Below are 23,453 nucleotides of genomic sequence, written 5' to 3'. Positions count from 1 at the left end.
CTGCTGGCTCACTTTGGTCAGCAAAGAGGCAAGCTATAAAAATCCATCAAAGGATTTTCCTGCATACCTTATCTTCAATATTATTATTACCACCACCATCCAAAAATCAATAATTGATTTTCCCTTGTTTATTTTCTGTTTTTCTTCCTTTTCTATACTTGAGTGTGTACATTCAATTTTCATAATGAAACAGTTTTTGTGCACTTCCAGCCTACCATTCTGCCAAACTGGGATGGCAACACAATATTTTCTCAAGCATAATCTGCCAGGTGCGTGTTGTGTGCATGTGCACGGTGGCCAGAGTGGAGGCAAATTCCAAGGTCTGAGGGATTGTGGTTCTCTATGCAAGCCTGCAGGTCTTTCTCTTACTGAAACATCTCCTCCTCCCAAGTGACATGATTCAAACACAGACCTTCAAAATTTAGGAGATCTGGTCTGGTCTCTTGCAAAGAAACTTTGCAATCACAGCACAAAATCCATACTTAAGTCCATGAGTTGCATAATTCTACCCTACAGTATCTGCCACCCAATGTTGTTTCATCTAAACTATTTCATGAATTGATGGCTGTTTCTCAAACTGCTGTTTCTCAAACTGCATCAGGCCCCGAAGAACAGTCATCGCACCTAGAGCCATTTCAGATGATCACAAGGTGGCAATAAGGAGTTAGTAATTTCTGTGTCTCTTGATGACTTGCTAGACCTGATAAGCCTACAAGTACAACCATTCCAACAGATGGTAAAATAGCTTATAGCCACCCCTGCCATGTAGTCATTATTTGCTAGCTTTTCTAGGAGCAGAAACACTGTACCAGTATATCTGCCCTAATCAGCCTGAGTGAAAACAAGGCAGTAGAAACAATGGTGAGATCTGTTCTTATGCTGAAAGAAATGGAGTGAGGGTGGAGGTTCGCCTCTTGAGCTTGTGGGTTGGTTTCCAAATGTTTAGTTACCAGGCTAGGTAACTTCTTCAGCTGAGTTTAGGGGCTGTCAGTGTCGGTGTTCTTCTGCTTATAAGGGCTTCTGTAGTCAGTAGGTCTAGTGATGGGAGGTCATGTCAGGTGAGGGTCATGCCAGGTGAGGGTTTTGTGATGGGTCTTGTGATGGGGTCACATCATGTGAGGGTCTCGTGGTGGGTCTTGTGATGGGTCAGAAGCCCTTAAAAGCAGAACACCGACACTTACATCTCTTAAATTCTCCTGAAGATGTTACCTAGCCTGGTAACAAAACATTTGGAAGCCAACCTATAACTCAAAGAATGAACCTATGTGAGAAAGGAGCTTTCACCGAAGTTAATTGATTTTGACTCACAAGGAAGATTTATTTAGATATGAAGAGAATATACAGCGATGTAAAGGCTATTTAAAGGAATTTTTTGTTTGGAATATGAACAAGGGTACTTAGATGCCAATGGTATGGGATTCTTGTAAAGCATATATGAGAGGGATTTTGATTTCTATGAACAATGCTCATAGATGTAAACAGATTCAGAAACGTAAAGATCTTGAAGGTGAGATTAAATGTAAGGAAAAGATTTTAATATCAAATCCAATGGATAATAAGTTAAAAGTTTCTATTACTTTGCTGAAGGAGCAATTTAATATGTTATTAGCAGATCAAATGGCAATTAATTTGAGGTATGTGAAACATAATACATTTTGTAATGCAAATAAACCTGGTAGATGGTTGGCTTATCAATTATGTAAGAAACAGAAATCGAGGATTATAGATAAAATAATTTATAAAGGTAAAGAAGTCTACCAACAAAATTTGATTAAAAAGTCTTTTTTAGATTTTTATTCAAAGTTATATGCTAGTGAAAGTATACAAACTTCAGATATAGAAAAATATCTACAGGGAGCACGTTTTCCTAGACTTACGAGTGACCAACGTGATGGGATTAATGGTTTAATTACTTCTGAAGAGATTATTTTTGCAATTAAACAATTGAAGGTTGGTAAGACTCCAGGTACTGATGGGTTAACAGCGATTTATTACAAGATGCTATCTGAAGAAATGATAGAACCATTAAGGAACTCTTTAATGATATTTTATCTGCAGTAGAGTTACCTCCATCTTGGAGAACGGCCTTCATATCATTAATTCCAAAGGATGACCAGGATCTGTCCCAACCTAGAAATTATAGGCCTATATCTCTTTTAAATACTGACTATAAGATTTTTGCAAAGATATTGGCAAATAGATTAATGCAGGTTTTGAAACAATTGATTCATACTGACCAATCTGGATTTATAATGGGGAGATATATGAAAAACAATGTAAGACAAATTGTTAATTTAATAGAGTATTTGGATAAGAACAACCAAATCCCTGCTGCTTTAATATTTATAGATGCTGAGAAAGCTTTTGATCAATTAGATTGGAATTTTCTATTGAAAGTTGTAGAGGAAATGAATTTGGGAGATAAATTTTGTCTGCTCTCAAGGCCATTTATCAACAACAATCGGCAAAATTATAATTAATGGGGGATTAACTGACGTATTTAAAATAGGAAAAGGTACAAGACAGGGCTGTCCTTTATCCCCCTTGTTATTTGTATTAACAATGGAGATTTTACTTATTAAAATTCGAGATTCATCTAGATTAAAAGGAATAAAAATAAGTAAGATTGATTATAGGCTGAGAGCTTTTGCTGATGATTTGGTTGTGACGTTATCCCATCCAACAGATTCGGTCAAAGACTTGGTTGAAATTTTAGCTCAGTATGGACAGGTCTCTGGTTTTAAGGTAAATAAGAATAAAACTAAAATATTATTGAAAAATATGTCTAGGAAGGGAAAACATTTTATAGCTGAAACAACAGGTTATGAAATAGTTAATAAGGTTAAGTATTTAGGAGTCTATATTACAACATCTAATGGAAAAATGTATAAGAATAATTATGAACGCTTATGGGTTAAAGTTCAAAAAGATTTAAATGATTGGCAAAAGCTACAACTATCGTTATTGGAGAGAATTTCAGTAGTGAAGATGAATGTTCTACCAAAGTTTCTTTTTTTGTTTCAGATGATACCCATTTTAAAGAAGGATGCTAACTTGGATGAGTGGCAGAAGAGTATTAATAAATTTATTTGGGGTGGGAAGAAATCAAGGGTAAAGTTTAAGATTTTACAAGATGCTCGAGAAAGAGGTAGACTTAAAGCACCAAATTTGAAATTATATTATGATGCGGCCACTTTAACTTTAGTAAGTGACTGGCTTAATTTAACAAATAGAGACATTCTTGTTCTTGAAGGGTGGGATTTATTATATGGTTGGCACGCATATTTAATTTTTGATAAGAAAGTAGATTGGGTCTTTAAGTCACATATTTTAAGATATGCTTTACTTCGAGTTTGGAAAAAATATTATTATAAGTTAAATTATAAAATACTTATTTGGGGGATTCCTGGACAAGCAATTCAGGGGGTTTCCAAGGGGGTGAATTTTGATAACATTTCGTATAAAGAGTTACTTATTTGGTCGGGTACTGATTGGCAATTAAAGTCTTCAGATGTGTTGAGGCAAGAAAACATTTTAGAATCGTGGTTTCAATATTTGCAAATAGTGCAGAGATGGACTTTGGATAAGAAAGTGGGAATTACTTTAGTAGATGAAAATTTGGTAATCCAGAATTTACAATGAGTTAATAAAATTGGATTCAGAAACAGAGTTAGTAAAAGATTGTATGATTAAATGGGCCCAGAATATTCAGGAACCGATTTCATTGGATTTATGGGAGGTAATTTGGACCAGAAATGTTAAATTTATGCAGGCCCAAAATTTGAGGGAAAATTTTTATAAAATATTTTATAGATGGCATCTGGATCCTAAAAAGTTGTCCTGTATGTACCCGAACGTGCAACCTAAATGTTGGAGATGTGGTTGTTTGGATGCAACCTATTTTCATGTTTGGTGGACTTGTAAAGATATTAAAGCCTTCTGGATTATGATTTGGTGGAACATTGAAAAGGTTTTTAAAAGGAAGATTAAGTTTACTCCCCAACTGTTTCTTTTGGGCATTTTTGTGGATTTTAATGTTAAAGAAACTATTTTAATGTTGAATTTAATAACAGCAGCAAGATTATTGGTGGGTCAATATTGGAAGAAGGATACTCTGCCTTCTTTAGAAGAATGGGTATTTAAGGTTTCTAATTTAGCAGAAATGGCTAAAATTTCTGCTTATTTAAAGGACCATTCACAAGAGAGATATTTTAATGTATGGAAAAGATGGATAGAATATGTTCAGAAGAATTATGGAACTACAAAGTTTCATTTATTTTATGAGTAATGAATTTGTTTATAAATTTATGATGTTAAAGTTTGAAGAGAGTTAAGGGTTAATATGATTTTGTTCATTGTATAATTAGTAAACTTAAATAGATTATGTTTAATATGTTTGTATAATCCTGTACTTTGCTCTGGGAAGTCAGGGGTGGGGGGAGGGGGGAGGGGGGGTGGATGGGTTGAAGTTTAAGTAGTTCAGATAAAGTAGAAATAGTTTTACTGTATATAATATTAAGGTTTCAATTTGGAGAGAGGAATTGCTCGGGCATTTCCCCTGGACCGCATCCGGAGCGAGAAGGTAGAAGGTGAGAAGCAAGTAGGAAGGTTGAGGAGAGGTGAAGAGTGAGGAAGAGGAAGAAGAGGGAAAGAGGCAAGTTAGTTGGGGGTAGATTCGGTTTGGGGGGAAATGGGTGGGCAATACCGAAAGTGGTGTGTATCAATTTGTTTTATTTTTTTATCTGAAGTATTTTTAAGATTGTAATGTATTGTAAAATTGAAAATAAAAACTTTTATAAAAAAAAAATGAACCTCCACCTCATCCTACACCTGAGCTACAGATATTCACCACTATCACGCTCCATGGAGTGCCCAAATCCAAAGATGACTCCTCAGCAAAATGCCTGGGTGCTCCACCTCCCCCCATCTGGCCTTTGCCTCGGCACACTGTTTTCCCCTAATTTATTCTTTCCTCACCTACTCTAGGGATGTTTTTCTCCTTTCTTTTTTTCCTGAAGAGTTGGGCACTCTAGTAGAGCATCAGTGATGCTCAGCATGTTGATTTTGTCAGAATGGCCCTGGGTCCCCTTTGCCTTTGTTTTATGTCAGGAACAAGGGCTGCTTCCTCAGCAACATCCTCTGTCTCTTGGAATGTGGTTTGGCAAATTAAAAAAAAAAAAAAAAAAGCTGTGATGGCAACAGCATATGGGGGCCCTACAGACTGTGAAGCTTGAGATCTGCATCTGGTGATCCAACACTTTCTCCCATCACATCTGGCCTCTGAGCAGTTAATTACTGTAGACTGGGGGGGGGGGGAGTTTGCTAGCAGTTTTTATAAACTTTTTCTCCCCAATGTTGTCTTATATAAACCCTGGTTGATATTTTTAAAACCAACAGTTGCACATTGTCTTTGAGAGCAAATGAAGTGATACGCATTGACCCTCTGACACAACGCAGGAGTTGTGTGAAGTGACCCGGTCTCATGGAAAGAGGTAATTAAGGCTTATGTCATACATCTAACTGGAGCTGTCATTCCTTTTAGAGGAAAAAAAAGGGAAAGAAGCCATTTGTTTGGGTGACTTCATGATTTGAATCAAAGCACTCAGAAAGCCAATGTGTTTTTGTATGTGTATGAGTGTATAAATATATTCAGCTAAGCCTCTTTCAAATAAGCCAAGCCTAAGCTCTATTTCCCAATCATGGGCATAAACTTTTCCATTTCCTGGAAGGGGAGCAAGGGCAGAGTGCAGTTGATTAATAGGGATCAAAAAAAAAACCTTTTCATATAGATGTGAAAATTCAAAACAACAGAAAAGGTGTACAAGTCATTTTAGTACTTTCATTTATTTCTTGGTTTGATTGTATCCCACCTTTTTATTATTTTTGCAAATAAGGTGGCAAACATATCCAATATAATTTTCTCCTCCTCCTCCCTTCCTCAGAACAACCCTGTGAGGTGGGCTGGACCAAGAGAGAGTGACTGGCCCAAAGTCACCCAGCTACCCTTCATAGCTAAGTAGGACTAGAATTCACAATCTCTTGGTTTCTAACCGGGTGTCTTAATCACTAGGCCAAATTGGCCCTTGGAGAGTTGGAGGACCACATCATCTGAAGGAAACAAGGGTGACTTAATGGAATATGCTTTACTGAGCTGGTGCTTGCAGGAGTTTGATGACCCTAGTTGGCTTGGCAGCCCATTTAAAAAAGGGGGCTCCAGGGAATCCTGGAAAAGTACAAGCACTGTTGCTTCCCTGAAGTGCCCATCCATGTTCTCAGTAATCCAAGGGTTAGCAAGTCTGCTTTGGTGTTATCTGTCCCACTATTCTTGAGAACCATCTTGCTCAGAAAACAATCTAATGTCATCCTGCATTATCTTGGATATATTGGTCTGAGAAAAAGAAATGTCTCAAGAGTCTTATATTTCATGCCTGTTTGGCTCCACTGGTTGAAAAAAAAATTGTTTTGATTCCAGGTCTCCTAGAAATGTTATTTCATGCATTTTGATTTTCTGCTAATGCTTTGGAACAAGCCTCTGCAAATCATTCCACAAGCGGCTTTCCAGCAACTCTTCCAAGGGAAATGTCACCTGTGAAGCCTCCCAATAGGTGAGCTAAGCTAACAAGCTACTCCTTTGCAGCTTTCAAGGACTGGATCCAAATCACCTGGTTGAAAGACTGCACAGATCTGCTACAGAACTATTGTTTGTTTATTTATTTATTTAGTAAATGCCACCCATCTCTCTATCCAAAGTCACTCTGGGTAGCTTACAATGCCATGAAAGCATATAGATATATTTATTTATAAATAAATATAATTCTCAGCAAGGTTAGAAAACTGCATCTGATCTACTGAAAAGTTGGGAACTATAACATGCGAAGCAACTGAGAAATAAATAGCAGTCCCAAGAAAACTCATAATGTACCCCCAAGAGTAGGAAGCCTCTTCATGCAGTAGCCATAAAGCAGACTGAAAAATTCCTTTGTAAAAGGGATGGGGAAATTTATGGCTCTCCAAATGTTGCTGAACCGCAAGTTAACTCTGCTGACTTGGGTTTGTAATTCAACAACCTCAGGAAGATCCAAGTTTTTCCATCTTGGGTTATGAGCTGATCACAGCAGGCAATTATGCAAAGCACACTATGATTAAATATTTCTCACAAGGAGACTATTAAGGGTCAAACAAGTTAGAAAGTGTCTGTAGGATGCCACAAATTTGTATTCCCACCCAAAGTTACATACCTTATTACCTAGAAGCATGATAACCACATCCTTTTGGGCATATTCATGGATTTCTGTGAGCCAAGCCTACAAGGGAATGTTGAATGTGATGAGATGAAACATAGCTGAGAAGAAACACCAAACATCAAGACTTGAATGAGTTCACTCATCCTGTCCTGCCGTCTTGTTGCTTGTTTGCCTTTATCAGCTCAGCCATTGTGATTTGTAAATAACAACAACAACAATAATAATAATAAAGTTGGAAGGGACCTTGGAGGTCATCTAGTCCAACCCCTTGCTCAGGCAGGAAACCCTATACCATTTCGGAGAAATGGCTGTCCAGTCTCTTCTTAAAAACTTCCAGTGTTGGAGCATTCACCGCTCCTGGAGGCAGGTTGTTCCACTGGTTAATTGTTCTAACTGTCAGGAAGTTTCTCCTTAGTTCTAGGTTGCTTCTCTCCTTGCTTAGTTTCCACCCATTGCTTTTTGTCCTGCCTTCAGGCGCCTTGGAAAATAGCTTGACTCCCTCTTCTTTGTGGCAGCCCCTGAGATATTGGAACACTGTTATCATGCCCCCCCTCATCCTTCTCTTCATTAAACTAGACATCTTGGCTTATGTCTTATGTGGCTTGCTCAGTGTAGCACAATTAAGCAATCCGTGGTTTAGTGCAGTTTCTGAACCCAACCACTGAATTACACGAGCTCTCAGCATTTCAGCAGTGAAGAGATAAGCCAAATCCTCTTGCTCTGATAAGAAGTAACTCAAATAATTCTCAGGATAGGCATCCCAGATGTTCCAGTGAAGACCTCTTAGTCTCACACAGTTTTGGGTTGCTCCTGGAAGGGCACAATGCTCACAGTCCCTTTTGGCAATTGAGCCAATTTTGCATCAGATGTGCTGTGGCTTGGAGAGCAGTTTCCAATTAGAAGAAACTTTAAAATTACACCCATGTCCTAGACTTCCCATAATCCCCACAGAGCTTAATGTACCAGAGTTCCATGCTATCCTTAGAACCGTCTACTTGGCCAGGAGGCAGACATTTCACAGATCTCCTACCCATTTTCCAAACTATCACTCAGCCTAAAGTAGGACAAGAATCAGGAACAGAGTCCTATCCGGACACCCATTTCTGTAATCTCCTTAGCCATCAGCTCTTGACTGCTCAGCATTTTGTGTATGCTGGCTATTAGATTTGCAAAGTATTTCAAAATTTATTCTGAAGATTTGGAGCAAGAACATGCCACCTATATGCAAGTGCCCATATATTCCTGACAACCAATTGCAAATAATATGAAATACATATGGATATCTCTTCTTGTATTTAGCCTGATTTTCCTTTTTCTTCTTCATCTCCCCGCTGACAACTTGTAGTCTGCTAGTTCTATGGGGCAGGGATGTTTTTGTGAAGTGTAAAGCACAGAGATATAACACATATTTCTATGCCAAGTAAAGTTTATATCAGTACTGTAAAAAAATAAAACTTTTCCCTGTCCAGTTTTATCCGACTCTAGGGGGCGGTGCTCATCTCCATTTCTTAGCCAAGGCAGCCAGCACTATTTGAAGACATTTCTATAGTCATGTGTCTGGCATGACTATATGCCGAAGTGCATGGAACACTGTTAACTTCCCACTGAAGTGGTACCTATTTATCTAGTCACATTTGCATGCTTTTGAACTGGTAAGTTGGCAGGAGCTGGAGCAAGTAACAGGCGTCACACAATGCTCGGGCCTCGAACTTGGGCTGTCAGCTTTTCAGCCAACTAGCCCAACATGTTTAACCACTGAGCAATTGCACCTCCGATCAGTACTGAGTTATGGAAAATATTTTATTCCCATCTTTTAAACTTCTTGGCTTTTCAAGTGCAGGTGATCCTTTTTGTCTCTTTGCTGATTTCTATACAGCCCAGTGGATTTAGACAGAGACACAAGAACAGCTCAAACAGGGATATGTTTACTAATCAGATTACAACTTTAGCTTGCTGTTTGATTCCTGTGTGAGCAAGGGCTGGGGGACCATCTTGAATCAACAGTAGGCATGAAATACCCACCCGAATACTGTCAAAGGAGACTTTGTTGGTGATATCATAAAGGAGGAGAAGAGCTGGAAAAGAAAGAGAAATATGTGTTATTTGATGATTTTGTAATTTTCTAAAATTATGAAGCTATTAAGCACACATGGGGCCACACAGATCAATTCAAACTATGAATCCCTCTATCCTGAACTTGGATTATCTAAATAATCTCCATCCACAGGCACTTTCCCATCCTTGCTCAATGGAAGGGTTTTAAATCCAACATTGATTATACACAAGTCATAGCTATACCAGCTATTCTCAATGTAGTACCTATGAGATGCATGTATCTTTCAGGGAAGATACAAAGATGAAGGGAAAGAGATGAGCTATGTCATAAATATAGTAGGATGCAGACAAAACAGAAAACCTCTTTTTGTTTTGAGCTTGATACAAATTAATCCCCTTAAAACATTCCATTGAAATATTCAGAGTTGGTTTCTTCTTGCTCTTAACAAACCTTATTTCACACATATGTTTTGTTTTAAGCTTGGAACACTCCCAAAGGCCATTTCGAACTCAAAATATTGCGCACTGCTAATATAGAGAACAATATAGATTGTACTATATATAAAATATAGAACAATATATCAAACAGTGGCATTATCACTTGGTATTAGATCTGAGCAATGAAAGATCTACTCCGTTTATCACCCCCACTCTGATTCAATCTGAGATGAAGGAAGGCAGCATTCTAGAGCACCAACCTTGTGCATCACGATAGTACGCGTGTGTTACACTCCGGAACCTTTCCTGACCGGCCGTGTCCCAAATCTGCAATAAGGCAAAGACAGAAAACCAAGGAAACAGTCTTCATTGTATTCCATTAGAGAGACCCAGATGTAAAACAAATATTAGTGCAAGTAAAATTCACAGACAGTACGTGCAAAACGATATTCCTGGATAGTTCTCTGAATTATGTCTGTTTAGAACCAAGATAGTTCTTCCAAATAAGAGAATAAAAATGAACTACATGGTAGCACTTACAGAATTCAATTCAGCATATAGAAGTGATGATGCAAATGTAAAAGACTTGAATACAACTATCTCATAGATCCAATAGGATTTTTTTGCACAGAAATGTGCAAATAAATAACTTATTTCACAGTCTCAGATCCACACCATCAATACCAATGTATAAAATGGTTCATATACAAATAGGGCTATGCAATGCATTGAATTTAATTTGGAAAAAATGTTTCAGAACTTACAGGTACGCAAATATAGCCCGTCTCACAGAAAAAGACATGACTGGGTTGAAGACTTGTAGATAGATGCTGCATTTGTATCCCTGTGAACTCTGAAGCACTTTTTTTGGAATGAATGTGAAATGCTGCACATCCCTGCTCTGCAGGCTTCACTTGCTGCCAGTCAGCTTGCAGGTGCAATTCAAGAAGCTGGTCACCATCAATGGCTATTCAAGAGGTGACCCATCTTCAATAGTGTCAAGGTCAGAGTCACCTTGGACTGTGAGATGGGTGATAGATAGATAGATAGATAGATAGATAGATAGATAGATAGATAGATAGATAGATAGATAGATAGATGACAGAGATGCTAGATAGATAGATAAGATAGATAGATGACAGAGATGCTAGATAGATAACATAGATAGATAGATGATAGATGACAGAGATGATAGATGACAGAGATGATAGATAGAGAAGATAGGTACACAGACAGATGGACGGACGGATGGATGGATGGACAGACAGATAGACAGACATAATGAAACAAAATGTGTATAGACCAGTTCCTATTAAATTACATCCCCTGATGGGATTCAGGAAGCAGGCTTTTTTTTATTGCACATCTGCGACCTAGAAAACCATTTCCTCCCCCACCCCCAGAGCCATATGGCCCAACCTATTTTTATTTATTATTTATTTTATTAATCAAATAAAAGTTACATGCCCATCTTGCAACTATTCTGGGAGGCATACGATGTGGCATAAAATTTGAATACATCTATCAGTCGGTAGCAAACTTCTCCCCCCCCCCCAAAAAAAAGTGCTGAGCAAACAGCTACCAATTAACTTCAAGGGTTCTTGGATGACACGGATTTCCTGTTTCCATTTTAATTTGGATTCAGGACTGATTTTGCCACATGGGATTAGCAAGGAGCCGATACAGAGAATGCTTTGTTGGAAAGCAGGATTTCTTTGGAAGTCAGCCACATCTATGGCTTTTACTTCCACATGCCAAGCAGAAATGTAATAGCTGAAGCCTTTTAATGGAGAAAAATGGCTTGTCTCACAGTAACTGAATATACTGTATAGGAGGCCTTTTTCAGAACAGAAAAAAAATGGAGCAAGCATACCTATTTAGAGGACTTCACAGGAAATGCAACTTTGGTGTATCGAGCAGACCTACCTGCAGTTTCACTTTTACATCATCCACAGTCACCACTTTATTCTGTAAGAAAAAAAACAACCCACATTTATATAAAGAGCAAATTAACAAGAGGAACTCTATATTCAGCTTTACGGGTTTTTTTAGATCACCTGTGAGAAAACAAGCAGCTAAGATCCTTTCTTATGATTTTCTATAACTCCCAGTTTAAAATTTCATGGGACAATCGCTAATAGTTAGAAGGTAATAAGCTTCATGCATATTGCTGGCACAATTGGTGCACTGAAATTTTTGGCAAGACTGTAAGCAGCATATCTGCTAACAAAATATTGTATATTTAGTCATTCCTCTTTGCCTGCAATTTGAGGATCAGAGGTATCATATTTACTGGGATTGCATGCAAAGCAATCCTATCATCCAACACAATGCTTGTTAAGCTGGTTATCAGTAACTATTGGTACAATTAAAATACCTTAAATTTGTTCCGCATATAGTATATTTTATCAACTCTGGACTGAAGTAATGATGACTGCACTAATAGCAAATAATATTTTATAGATTATCAAGTGCTGGAGAGTTTCATTGTTAATTCTTTTTCATCATTCATGACACAAAGAAATTAGCACAACTTCTGATACTACATTTGTGGCAACTTAGATGTGCAAGTATTCACGGATCAGTGGAACGTGATGCGTAAATGCTTATACAATTACATTTTTTAAGGCTTTAAAGGGTCAAAAGTGGTTTTTGCTGTGCTAAACTAACATGGTCATCGTTCTAAAAACAAGAAACAAAAGAGTCAGTTGGACAGAGTATGCAAAAATGTCTTTTGCTACAAAATCTACAATCAAAATACTAAGCTATAACACAGTGACAAGGGAGATGCATCTTCCTTTGTAAGTTCTCATTACTATATTCAAGGGTTTGTGTTGTCCCAAACCATACTAATCAGATAATGATTATAATATAGAGGCCAAGACTCCACAAGTTATTTAGAATAACTGCAGCACACAATAGATAACAAACGTGGTCCTGGAAGACCAGGAGAATTGTTCAATTATAGAACCCACTGAGGAATTTTGGACCATATCACTTTCTCTCAGCCTACTACAGCTCATAAGATTATCGTTTGGGAAATAAAATGAAGGGATATTCCCATATCATCTCTCTCGAGTTCCAAAAGGCCTGGGACACAAATGCTCATGAATGAAGGTGAATATAAGTGTCAAATCTCATCATCACCATTACCTTCATTATTCATCCACTATTATTTCCTCTTCTTTAACTGTTTTAACCTATGAGCTTTGCAAAGTTTTCAGAGCAGTTGAAGCAGATCCATTGTCTGCATGTGGCTGCTTCAAAAACTTCTCCCAGGTGTCTCCACATGAGCTTGGAGCCACTTTGCTTTAGCACAATTCGAGGAGAAGTGTTTCGGAATTCCTAGGAACACAAAAGGTTCTATGTACCACATCCTTTATATTCTGGAGCAACTTTGGTGAAAAAAAATGGAACAGGGTATTCAAAAAAAAAAAAAAAAAAAAGCAGGAAAGCCTCCATCTTTCACCCATCAATTCTCCCTACATTGCCTTCCTCTTCTGGCATTTAGGATTACAAGGCAAGCATGGAGCAAGCACCTTTATCCTTAAATAGACAAGACACGGTGATGCTAGTATACTGTTGCATATATTTCTTTTGTGAGAATGGCAGACAACTGCAATATGTTGATGAGTTAGGGGGAATCCTAACATCATAGGGGCCAACCGGATAGCAGTACCAGTCATGGCTGATCTCGAGAAGCTAAGCCAAGCCAAGTCAAGGATGACCATTAGGAAGACTCTATAGGCTACACTGTGAAGTGGGAAAAATACTGGAAGAAGGCAGTGGAAAAACACTTCTGTGCTGTTGCTAAGAAAATTAGATGAACGCAGCCATGATATCACCAGGAGTCCAGCTCAACTTGAGGGAGGCTTTAGTTTTTTAGCATGAAGATATGGAGACACTGTAATGCATATGTGCTTGGGAAACAGGAGGAAGAGCCACAGCTTAGACCAGTGTTTCTCAACCTTGACAATTTTAAGGCGTGTGGACTTCAACTCCCAGAATTCCACAGCCAGCAATGCTGGCTGTGGAATTCTGGGAGTTGAAGTCCACATGCCTTAAAATTGTCAAGGTTGAGAAACACTGGCTTAGACAATAGTCATGCAAGAGATATCTTAGCCCTCAAAAGGAAAAGGGGGCATGGGAACTATATCAGAAGGGGCAGAAATGTTTTCAGACTTGCAAGATTCTGTTTCTATAACCCTACAATAAAGTTAGAATTGCTACTCATGGTTTATGCTTCTGTCTGGACAACCTCAGAGGCTGTCACACTTCTCATTATAATGCACATAGAATATAGCTACCTAATATAATTTTGGGAGGGAAAGGAAAATAATGTGCTCTATGTGAATTTGACATGATATGGAAAAGTTTGATTTGGTTCAGCACAACCAGAACCAAAACATTGTTTTGAAGTGCAAAAAAGCTTAGAGCAGGGGTCCTCAACCTTGGCATCTTTAAGACCTGTGGACTTTAACTCCCAGAATTCCTCAGCCAACAGAGCTGGGAGTTGAAGTCCACAAGTCTTAATGTTGCCAAGGTTGAGGACCCCTGGCTTAGAAGCATCTCCTCAAATTATTTATTGCTTTGCTTTAAAATGCCCAGGGCCTAAGATTACAAATTATTACAATATTCTTCTTAAACTATTATTAACAGTCTCCTAGGACCAGTTACTCTTTCCCAATAGTCTTCTCCAGATGAATTGGAGCTATCATTGGCCATATAAACTGGGAATTCCAGAATTTACCCATTTGGAGGAAGTCAGCTGAACCTAGATTGTCCACATAGTTAATATAATGACTGAATAGGTTGTTTTAATTAGTCTCAGAAAACTAAGCATGAGAAAGACAATACGTACCACATTACCTAGTTCACAGGTCGGCAACCTGCAGCTCCGGAGCTGCATGCAGCTCTTTGAGCCTTCCCCTGTGGCTCCCAGCCTCCTCTGCCATTTGCAGAGAGAGAGAGAGACAGAAAGAGGCAATTGCGAGCTCCTCCCTTTGCTGCGTCTCTGCAGGAAGCAGGAAGGACAGGAGAGAGCTAGCTAGCCCAGATATGCTGGCTCAGTAATTCTGGGAGTTGAAGTCCATGAGTCATAAAAGAGCCAAGGTTGCCTACCCCTGAGCTTGTTGGAGAGCAGCTTGAAGTCAGCTTGCCAGGTGAGCAGCAGATAGCAGAGAGGGAGAGAGGGGGGAGAGAAAGAGAAAGAGAGAGAGAGAGAGAGAGGGAGGGAGGGAGGGAGAGAGAGAAAGAGGGGGGGGGGAATGGGGGAAGAGAACTGGCAGACCAAGGGCAGATAGAGAGAGGGATGGAGAAAGAGAGAGAGAGAGAGAGAGACCCTTTTGACATCTAAAATGAAGATAACACTGCATATATCCTTTTTTACCTGTGTGTGTATGTCTGTATGTATATACACATATACATATACATACACACACATACATACATACACACACAAACACAGACACACACACACACACACACACACACCTATAATAAAGGTAAAAAAGGATATATGCAGTGTTATCTTCATTTTAGATATCAAAAGGGTTTTGTGGCTCCCGGTGTTTTGTTTTCGGTGGGAAATGGGTCCAAGTGGCTCTTTGAGTGTTTTGGGTTGCCTACCCTGACCTAGTTGTAACATATAATTCATTTTTTTCCTCTTTAATTCATCAAACAAAAATTTTACCTATCTAGTACATACATATCTGACATTCCATTGTGAGCTTATCATGTTTCCTACAAATTGAGATAATTTTAATTGGCCGTATTTATCACACATAACAAAGAAATGCATACTAATCCTTGGAAAAAGATATCCCAGTTATGCATAAAGTATATTTTAGAGATCTTTAAAAACACAACAATTAACCTGACTGTTACCATTCTTTTACCATCCTGTCTGTTACCGTTAGGAACCAAGAGCTTGACCAATATTGGTCCAGTATTGAGATATCTTTGGTTTAGCTGCCAAGAGGAAGAAGGGAATTAAATGCTTGCTTCATATTATTACTTTTTAATTCTAATCATCAAAAATATGTAACAAGTTGCATTTAAAGTGTTTTCAATCCTATTTTTTTTAAGTTCTAAAGTTTATTTAATCAAAAGCATTCTTCCAGAATTTAAAAGCTTCACCATACAGTTACTAGAGATGAAGACAGGATCCAATCTGGGTCAGTCACAGGGACCAAATATTTAGTCTTCTGACTTTTCGGGTTTGTGCTGGAGCCCATCCTCAGGAAACTTCTCTCTAACACTTTACAAGATTAGCCTGCTGGAAATGCTGACCTTAAACCAAAAGGAATTCTCTGGAGGATCTTTACATTGTATACCAGGGCTTGTTAATCGATCCTATTCAATTATACAAGTTTTTAAAAGGTCTGGAAACAAAGAGTTCTTCCGAAAGTTTGAACATCAGCTGAGCTGAGACAGTACAGGAACAATTTTAAATAAAAGCTTTACATATGAATGGATTCTCAAAAGTGAGGGCATGCTGGTGTAAGAAGGCATGAAAAGAACACAATTTTGGATTTTTTAAAAACCCAACTAAGAACAATTGGCTAGAATTATCCTGCAACAGATGTGCTCCATTAATTAACTCAACAATGGGAGGAGCATCTGAAGAATAGCTTACATGCTCATAAGTTGAAGTTAATAACAGTGCAGCAGCATAAAAAACAGTGAATGCAATTTTTATTAGTCCTCCATACTTTTATTGGCTATGGATCTGAATAAAGATATTGAAAAAGCTACTTAAAATCCTGTAGTGCTGACTTCCACCCAATAGTGCCAATAAAATGTCGTTTTCCATTTACAATTTACAGTTCTAAATGAAATAACATCTCTTGAGCTTTGGAGTAAGTAAGTCTGACACAATTTATACTGTATAAATCGTATTATTTATGTGATGATGTGACATCATTGTTTTTCCTTTTCTCTCCCTTAGGCACAACAACACAGGGATTAATTTTCAGTGGGAACAGGAACCAACCTGATTCCTTGCATGAGTCGTGTCCCTTTGCTGTCCCTTGTTCCTGATCACACATGCCTCCAGTCACAAACTCCAACAGCCACAGGTGACAGTGTGTTAAATGTCTACAAGCAACTCACATGTCTGATTTTTGACCTGTATAGTGCAGATTGGGACTGCAGTTTGTGGGAGAGGGAGGCTTTCAGCACTTTTCCCAACTGTCATCCGAGGAAAAAAACATTCCATCCCAAAACTACACAGGTTCTAGGAGAGAAGATGATAGAAACTTTCCCTCTAGGACTACCAGCAGCTCTGAAAATGTGTATGTGTGTGTAAATGAAGGAGGAAGAGAAGATAGAATAATGGACTCACAGGGCAGGACGAGACCATGGCGATGTTCTATTCCAACCGCTGCCCAAGGCAGGAGCCCTTATACCAGTGGTCACCAATCTTTCCGGCTTTGCGAACCGGCAGGGGTGGGTGGAGAAAGAGGATTTTTTCATGCAAGTGGCAGGCAAGCGTGTGCACGCAGCTCCATTTGCACAAGTGGCAGGCACACATGCCTGCCACTCACAAATGGAGCTTCATACAGGTGCTCGCTCGCTGCTTATGCAAGTGGGACCGTGCGTGCATGCACACGCTCACCCACCACTTCCACAAAATGGCCCAAGGATTGGGGACCCCTGCCTTACAGACAACCAGACAAATAGTTGTCCCATCATTTCTTGAAACCTCCAGTGATGGAACGCCCACAACTCTGAGGCAGAGTTCCATTGATAGATTGCACGAAAGACCATTTGGGATTGAGTTGTTTTTTTGTTTTTTTTTACTACAACCACAGCAGAGAGGAATAGGACGAGGCTTCTGGGTCTACATGTGCTGGACTCCTGGTCCAGCTACTGAAAGACCAAAACCAGGCAAGACAAATGTTTGCATCCATGTAATGTTCTTCCGTCTGTGTTGTGCTTAGCTCAAAGGTCTACTGCAGGATGCCCAACACATTTCTCTGCTGTGGCAAACTATCTCCAGAATTAATAGTGGCCTCACCCGGAAGTCTATCCCGACAGTAGCTATGAAGGTCCCAGAGAGGAAGGCTCCATCTTTGAACTGGATAAGGAAGCAGGTCTTCCCCACACCTGAATCTCCAAGCAGCATCACCTACAAGATGAGGTGCAAAAGCCCATTAATATGGCTGGTTGGGGTTATACTGGCATTCATGTTTTTTCCCCCCCTCATGCTTCCTTATTAAAGAAGAGAGTCTCTCTCTCTCTCTCTCTCTCTCTCTCTCTCTCTCTCTCTCTCTCTCTCTCTCTCTCCTGTCAACAGTAATCTAATTTAGCAAACAGAACTAGCAGCCAACAAAGAGAAGAACAAATAAATGGCAATATCTAATCTTCATCTTACTTTAGCCATTGTGACTGGGAGTCATTCATTGTCTGCTCTACTAAAACAGTCTTATTCCATCAATACTGGCCATAACTCAATGTGGAGAACTTAGCAGAGAATCAGGAATCTGGTAGCGCCTTTTCCGATTAATAAATATTATTAAAACGTTTTTACAAAACTTCTTGATTTTTTTTTTTTTTTGCCACTGTAGAACAAGTGTTTCTTAACAGTGACAAATTTAAGATGTTGTAGACTTTTTACACTGGCTGGGAAATCTGGGAATTGAAGCCCCAAGTTGCCACAGTTGAGAAATACTGCCACAGACTTAACAAGGCTTATAACAGATAATTTAAAAACAGCAACAACAATGCTTTAGAGCAGAGTTCTTCAAACTTGGCCCTTTTATGACTTGTGGACTTCAACTCCCAGAATTCCTCACCCAGGCATGCTCGCTGAGGGATTCTGGGAGTCGAAATCCACAAGTCATAAAAGGGCCAAGTTTGAAGACCCCTGGTTTAGATCTCCTATAAGCACAGCTCCTCTCCGGTATTAATCAAAGTGCCCCAACTTTTTTCCGGATTCCGTGTGAGCCTGAAAGAAAAGATGTCACATCTTTAAGAAGCCAATTTCCTAATATAACTCATTGCATTAAAGTTGTTTTGTTGAGATTTGCAGAAGAGTGAAAAAGGTGGACTGCTGTGATTAATAGCAGAATAGTCTCGTGCTTGCCTGAAGTCCAAGGCAAGTACTTGGGAAATCTTTAAAGCGTGCACCCCTTTCTGCTTATCTCCCCCTTTAGTGTTATAGCAAGCTTACAAGGATGGTGTAGGACAAACTTCTCCATCTCATGCTCTCCAGGTTTGCCAAAGGCACCACCTGGTTGGGAATTGTGGTAATGTAAATTAAACAAATCTGGACCAAGTTGAAAAAGGATGTTTTAAAATGTTTCCAAATAGAGGCTACTTTGCTAAATCTTTTAGGAAGGTTTAGCTCAAGGAAAACCATCCATGATCTCTCTTTCTAGTCCCAGGTCTTTTCAATGAAAGAGGTGGTATCCCTCTGGGGCCCTGGCAAAATAAATTCCTATATTTTCATATTTTTCCTCTAGTCCTTGCACAACTAGCAATGGTGGAAACTGAACTCCAGAAATAGAGTTGTTGGCTTGATGGGGCAAGTCTTCCTTCCTATTGTGCTCTCTGAAGAGAAGTTCTCCCATGCAGGTGAACATTTTTGAGAGATAATCTTTCCCACCATCCTGCTTCTCTGAGAGACTTTGGTGTTCGTTTGTGAGCTGGCCCCACACATCTTTCTCCGGCGATGAAAGGTTATAAACTCTGCTTAACTTCTTGTCCTTATTTTCATCATTACTAAAAGCACCTCTTCCTTGTCAGTGTTTCCTCTCTTCCCCAGAAAAGATAAGGAGATCAGCTTGTAGCTACTCTAAGAACCAGCCGCTGTTTTCAATGAAAACAAACAGCCCATTTATGTTTACACTTCATGCCATATGGTCCGGCTTGTGCTTTTGCTTAGCCTTCTAGCTAGGCTTCTAGCTGGACAAATTACATCTCTGGAAGCACAGGAGCCCTATGCCTTGTTCAAGGACTTCAGCATCTTCCTGAAATGTCAAGGCAGCTGACTCAAGGAGGTAGTGAAGTACAGTGTTTCTCAACCTTGGCAACTTTAATACGTGCGAACGTCAAATCCCAGAATTCCCCAGCCAGCTGAGAAGCACTGAGCTAGTATGACAGGGCCTAAATCTTCTAACTGCTTCTGAGTTACTGCTCCTCAGCTTAAGAATTATAATAATTACAGTTCCTTACTTAGGATTATTAATTCCAATTTAAGGGAACTTCTGTAGAGTCTACAATAGTTTCTTGGCTCCATTTATGGGAGTCCTGCCCTCTGCTGCCTCGGATCCTCTTCAGTGGTCACTGTCAGCAGGGCTGTGTTCACTCAAGTCAGAATATTATCCTATCTGGGAATGCATGTCTTCACTGAGACTACTTGCACAGGATCAGTAGTTATGCACTGAAACGTGTTGGATGGAGAGGTCACCCAATGGTCTGGGAAGCCATAGTGAGATGCCAGAAACCTCAGCTCAGAGGGAGCTGCACTCCTCACCTTTGTCCTATGCAAGGGAATAGTCCATTAGCTAATGTTAACTCTGCCTAATCCAAACATTTTACTAATCCTCCAAGTAATCCCCAAGGGCACAGTTCACACCCAGCCTCTTTCCTCCCTCCCTGGAATCAGATTCGTCATTGATCTACGATGTTATATAGACAAAGGGTGGAGAAAGAAGAAACTGTTTGTTGCTGATACACTAGATTAAATCTGAAGTATATTTCTAACAACCAGTTCCTTCTTCCATGGGCTTTTGTCTATTTCCTTTGACGCCACTATGACCCTATACAAAGAATCCATGGGCTAGATTAGGGGTGGGGAATCTTGGCCCTTTTATAACTTGTGGACTTCAACTCCCAGAATTCCCGAGCCAGCCATGCTGGAAGTTGAAGTCCACAAGTCACAAAAGGGCCAAGGTTCCCGCACCCCTAGGTTAGATCAAAACCTGAGAGGTATCATTATAATCCATGCCAAATATCAGGAGAAGATCCGTAAGCTCTGGGGCTCTCTTCCTTTCTTGCCCCTTTCCCACCTCTGTTGCAAGACAGCAGAGCAAACAGGCAAGCCAGTATCCACTCCTTCTAAGCAAACAGACTTTCAGCGTCAAAACCCCAGCTTGGTTGGCATTTTTCCCTATTTACCCCAGGGAAGGAAAAGCAATAACTGAGGCTATTCTGATTAGTTAGAAAGGACTTGCCATATGGCATCTTAAGGATTTATTGTGGTGTAAGATTTTGTGGGCGTTTTCATTTAAGGCAGGGGTGTCAAACTCAATTTCACTGAGGGCCGCATCAGCATTGCGGTTGCCCTTGGGGGTGTGTGGCCAGAGTGGGTGCAGCCTACTGGGTGGGCATGGATGGAGTGGGTGTGGCCTACTGGGTGGGCGTGGCCAGTTCTACATCATTTGCATCAAGGGTGCCTATGGTGGCCTGGGCAGGAGTGGGACAGATCTGAGGGTCTCTGGCAGAAGGGGGTGAGACTGGGGCAAGTGCCAAGATGGCCATGACAACATTGTACATCGGCTCCTAGCCGGCCTGGGCCAGGGCCAAGGCAGCAGGGGCTGTTCCCTCACTGTTTCCAGGATGGCTTCGTGGGCCACATGAAACCCCGGGCCTTGTGTTTGACATGTCTGATTTAAGGTCCACCAAAGGGAGAGCACATACTCTCTCACCTTTCTGGAATTTATCCCAGGGAGAAATGTGGGTTAGCCAGCATTTGTCCTCCTACAAAAAAAATCAGCGCACCCAGCTCAGAGATAACAGCAATCATTAGGGGAAAATGCATCAACAGCCCTGGCGGAACAACAAACACTGGACTCCTAGCTGTCCAGACTTGAAAAATAGTTCTTAAAAGAAAAGGAAACAAACTAAGGAAAGAAGGCCAGTCTACGTGTCCCAGGACAATTTTGCAGGATCCAATCTGGGTCAGTCGCCACAACCAAAGGTTTAGTCTTCCTCCGAGCTTTCAGACTTGTGCTTGAGCCCATCCTCAAGGAACTTCTCTCACAGACATTTGGTGAGAGAGGAGTTCCCTGACGATGGGCTTCAGCGCAAGTCTGAAACCTCAGAAGACTAAACTTGGTGGTCCCAGTGATCGACCCAACTTGGATCCTGAAACAAACTAAGCTTAGATTCAGAACAACTGAGAAAATGGGAAGCTGCAACACACCCTAACTGAAAAGAACCAAGTTTGGGAAAACTGCTACAACTACTTTCACTTTAAGAAAGGGGAAGAGAAAATGTCCTCTCTCTGCATTTTTGTTATGGAGGGAGTGTTGATTTAATAGATGGCAGCCAGTCCCAGAACAGGGACTCATGCAAGGAAGAACCATATAGATCAGTGGTTCTCAACCTGTGGGTCGGGACCCCATTTGGGGTCGAACGACCATTTCACGGGGGTCGCTAAACAACGCAGTCCGCCATTTTTCCCCCTTTTCCTTAGCTGTGCTACTCCCTTTTATTCTATTGGCTTTTGAAAGCCAATAGAATAGACTCTCTTGAATAGAGTCTAATTTTATTGGCTTTCAAAAGCCAATAGGAATTGTCCAGGCTGTCTCTGCCCTGCTGAGCCCGCCAAAAGTCCCATTCTGCAAACGGTGCTGCACCAGTTGAGTAGTCCTCGACTTACGACCGGTTGAGTAGTCCTTGACTTACGACCGGTTGGGGTCGCGGCATTAAAAAGGTTGAGAACCACTGATATAGATTATCCTGCCTGAGGCCCTTGCAGGAAGGTTGGACAATGTATCTGAAGTTGTAATCCATGGGAGTTGGTGTCCACCTGACTCAGAAAGTGCCATGCGGGGGGGGGAGGGGGGAAGGAAGATAGAATAGGCCAGGAATGATTGCTGTGATGGAATGGCCCAGGACCCAGGGCCAATTTGCAAAGCTTCTTTGACTGTTGTTGTTGCTCCTTCTCAGTGTTGCTCTTTTTTTTGCGTCCTGCCTTTCTTGGGTGTCAGGAAGAGGGGGAAGCAGCAGCAGTTCCAGGTCCCAGTTGACTGGAGAACAAAAAGAGCACCACTAACAACTGGCAGCTACATTAGAGTAATTGGAAGAGAGTGGGGATCTCTGGTGGAGGCTGGGCTATGATCCTTTTGAAGGATCCCCTGCCAGAAGGAATCTGGAAGCAGAGTGACTGAGTAAGCAGCATTAAACAGGGTGTTTTGGATTTAAGGTTGCAAAAGACCTGGTAGCCAAAATGTTTTCTTCTGCTTCCAGCAGCCTGATTCCTATCAGTGAAAATATAGGGCCAATCCATAACCTGGCTTTAGTATAGGTCAGTGGTGGCGAACCTATGGCACGGGTGCCAGAGGCGGCACTCGGAGTCCTCTCTGTGGGCACACGTGCCATTGCCCCAACCTTGCCTCCCCCCACGACCCCCTCACCAACAGCCCCCCTGGAGGAGAGTTTCCCCCCGAGCGTGGCCCACGCGGAGCAGTGCAGCCAAGGACATGGCAGCCAGACAGTGTAGGCAAGACTCTGCCCTCACGCCCCATTGCGCACAGTTGATGCTGCAGGGCACGGGCAGAAGGCGTGGCCTCCATGGTGCTGCTGGGTGATCTGCGGCGGGCCCTGGAGGCGGTGAGTGGCCCTGCGGGCAGGCGGGGTGGGGGCAGAGCGGGGGCAGGGCAGGGGGTGGAGCGGGGACAGGGCGTTTTGAGGCACTCGGTCTCAAAAAGGTTTGCCATCACTGGTATAGGTAGTCCTTGTTTTACAATCATTCATTTAGTGACC

The 23,453-nt window shown here is 40.8% G+C and overlaps 1 protein-coding gene and 1 long non-coding RNA gene across 6 annotated transcripts in view; one reads left to right on the top strand and one right to left on the bottom strand.

Moving 5' to 3' along the window:
• LOC120307761 overlaps positions 1–17,817 on the top strand; it is a 52,930-nt gene extending 35,113 nt beyond the window's left edge. Inside the window, exons 3-6 of the long non-coding RNA XR_005556637.1 lie at positions 5,398–5,492; positions 6,473–6,605; positions 16,687–16,816; positions 17,681–17,817. This is a non-coding gene — a long non-coding RNA (uncharacterized LOC120307761). The remainder of the gene's footprint in view (positions 1–5,397; positions 5,493–6,472; positions 6,606–16,686; positions 16,817–17,680) is intronic.
• The window catches only part of RAB37 (RAB37, member RAS oncogene family), a 92,775-nt gene that overhangs the window by 3,053 nt on the left and 66,269 nt on the right, over positions 1–23,453 (bottom strand). For 3 of the 5 annotated variants that reach the window (XM_039342867.1, XM_039342871.1, XM_039342868.1), the window contains 5 exons: positions 17,758–17,868; positions 11,664–11,705; positions 9,998–10,064; positions 9,267–9,319; positions 7,239–7,304 (listed from right to left, as the gene is read on the bottom strand). In XM_039342867.1, coding sequence (XP_039198801.1) covers positions 7,239–7,304; positions 9,267–9,319; positions 9,998–10,064; positions 11,664–11,705; positions 17,758–17,868 — 339 coding nt within the window. The remainder of the gene's footprint in view (positions 1–7,238; positions 7,305–9,266; positions 9,320–9,997; positions 10,065–11,663; positions 11,706–17,757; positions 17,869–23,453) is intronic. The other 2 variants (XM_039342869.1, XM_039342872.1) reach the window with 1 other exon arrangement.

This window comes from Crotalus tigris, unplaced genomic scaffold (assembly GCF_016545835.1).
Source record: "Crotalus tigris isolate CLP2741 ecotype Arizona unplaced genomic scaffold, ASM1654583v1 scf7180000017814.3102382, whole genome shotgun sequence".
NCBI lineage: Eukaryota > Metazoa > Chordata > Lepidosauria > Squamata > Viperidae > Crotalus > Crotalus tigris.
This window is presented reverse-complemented; position numbering and strand designations above follow the sequence as displayed.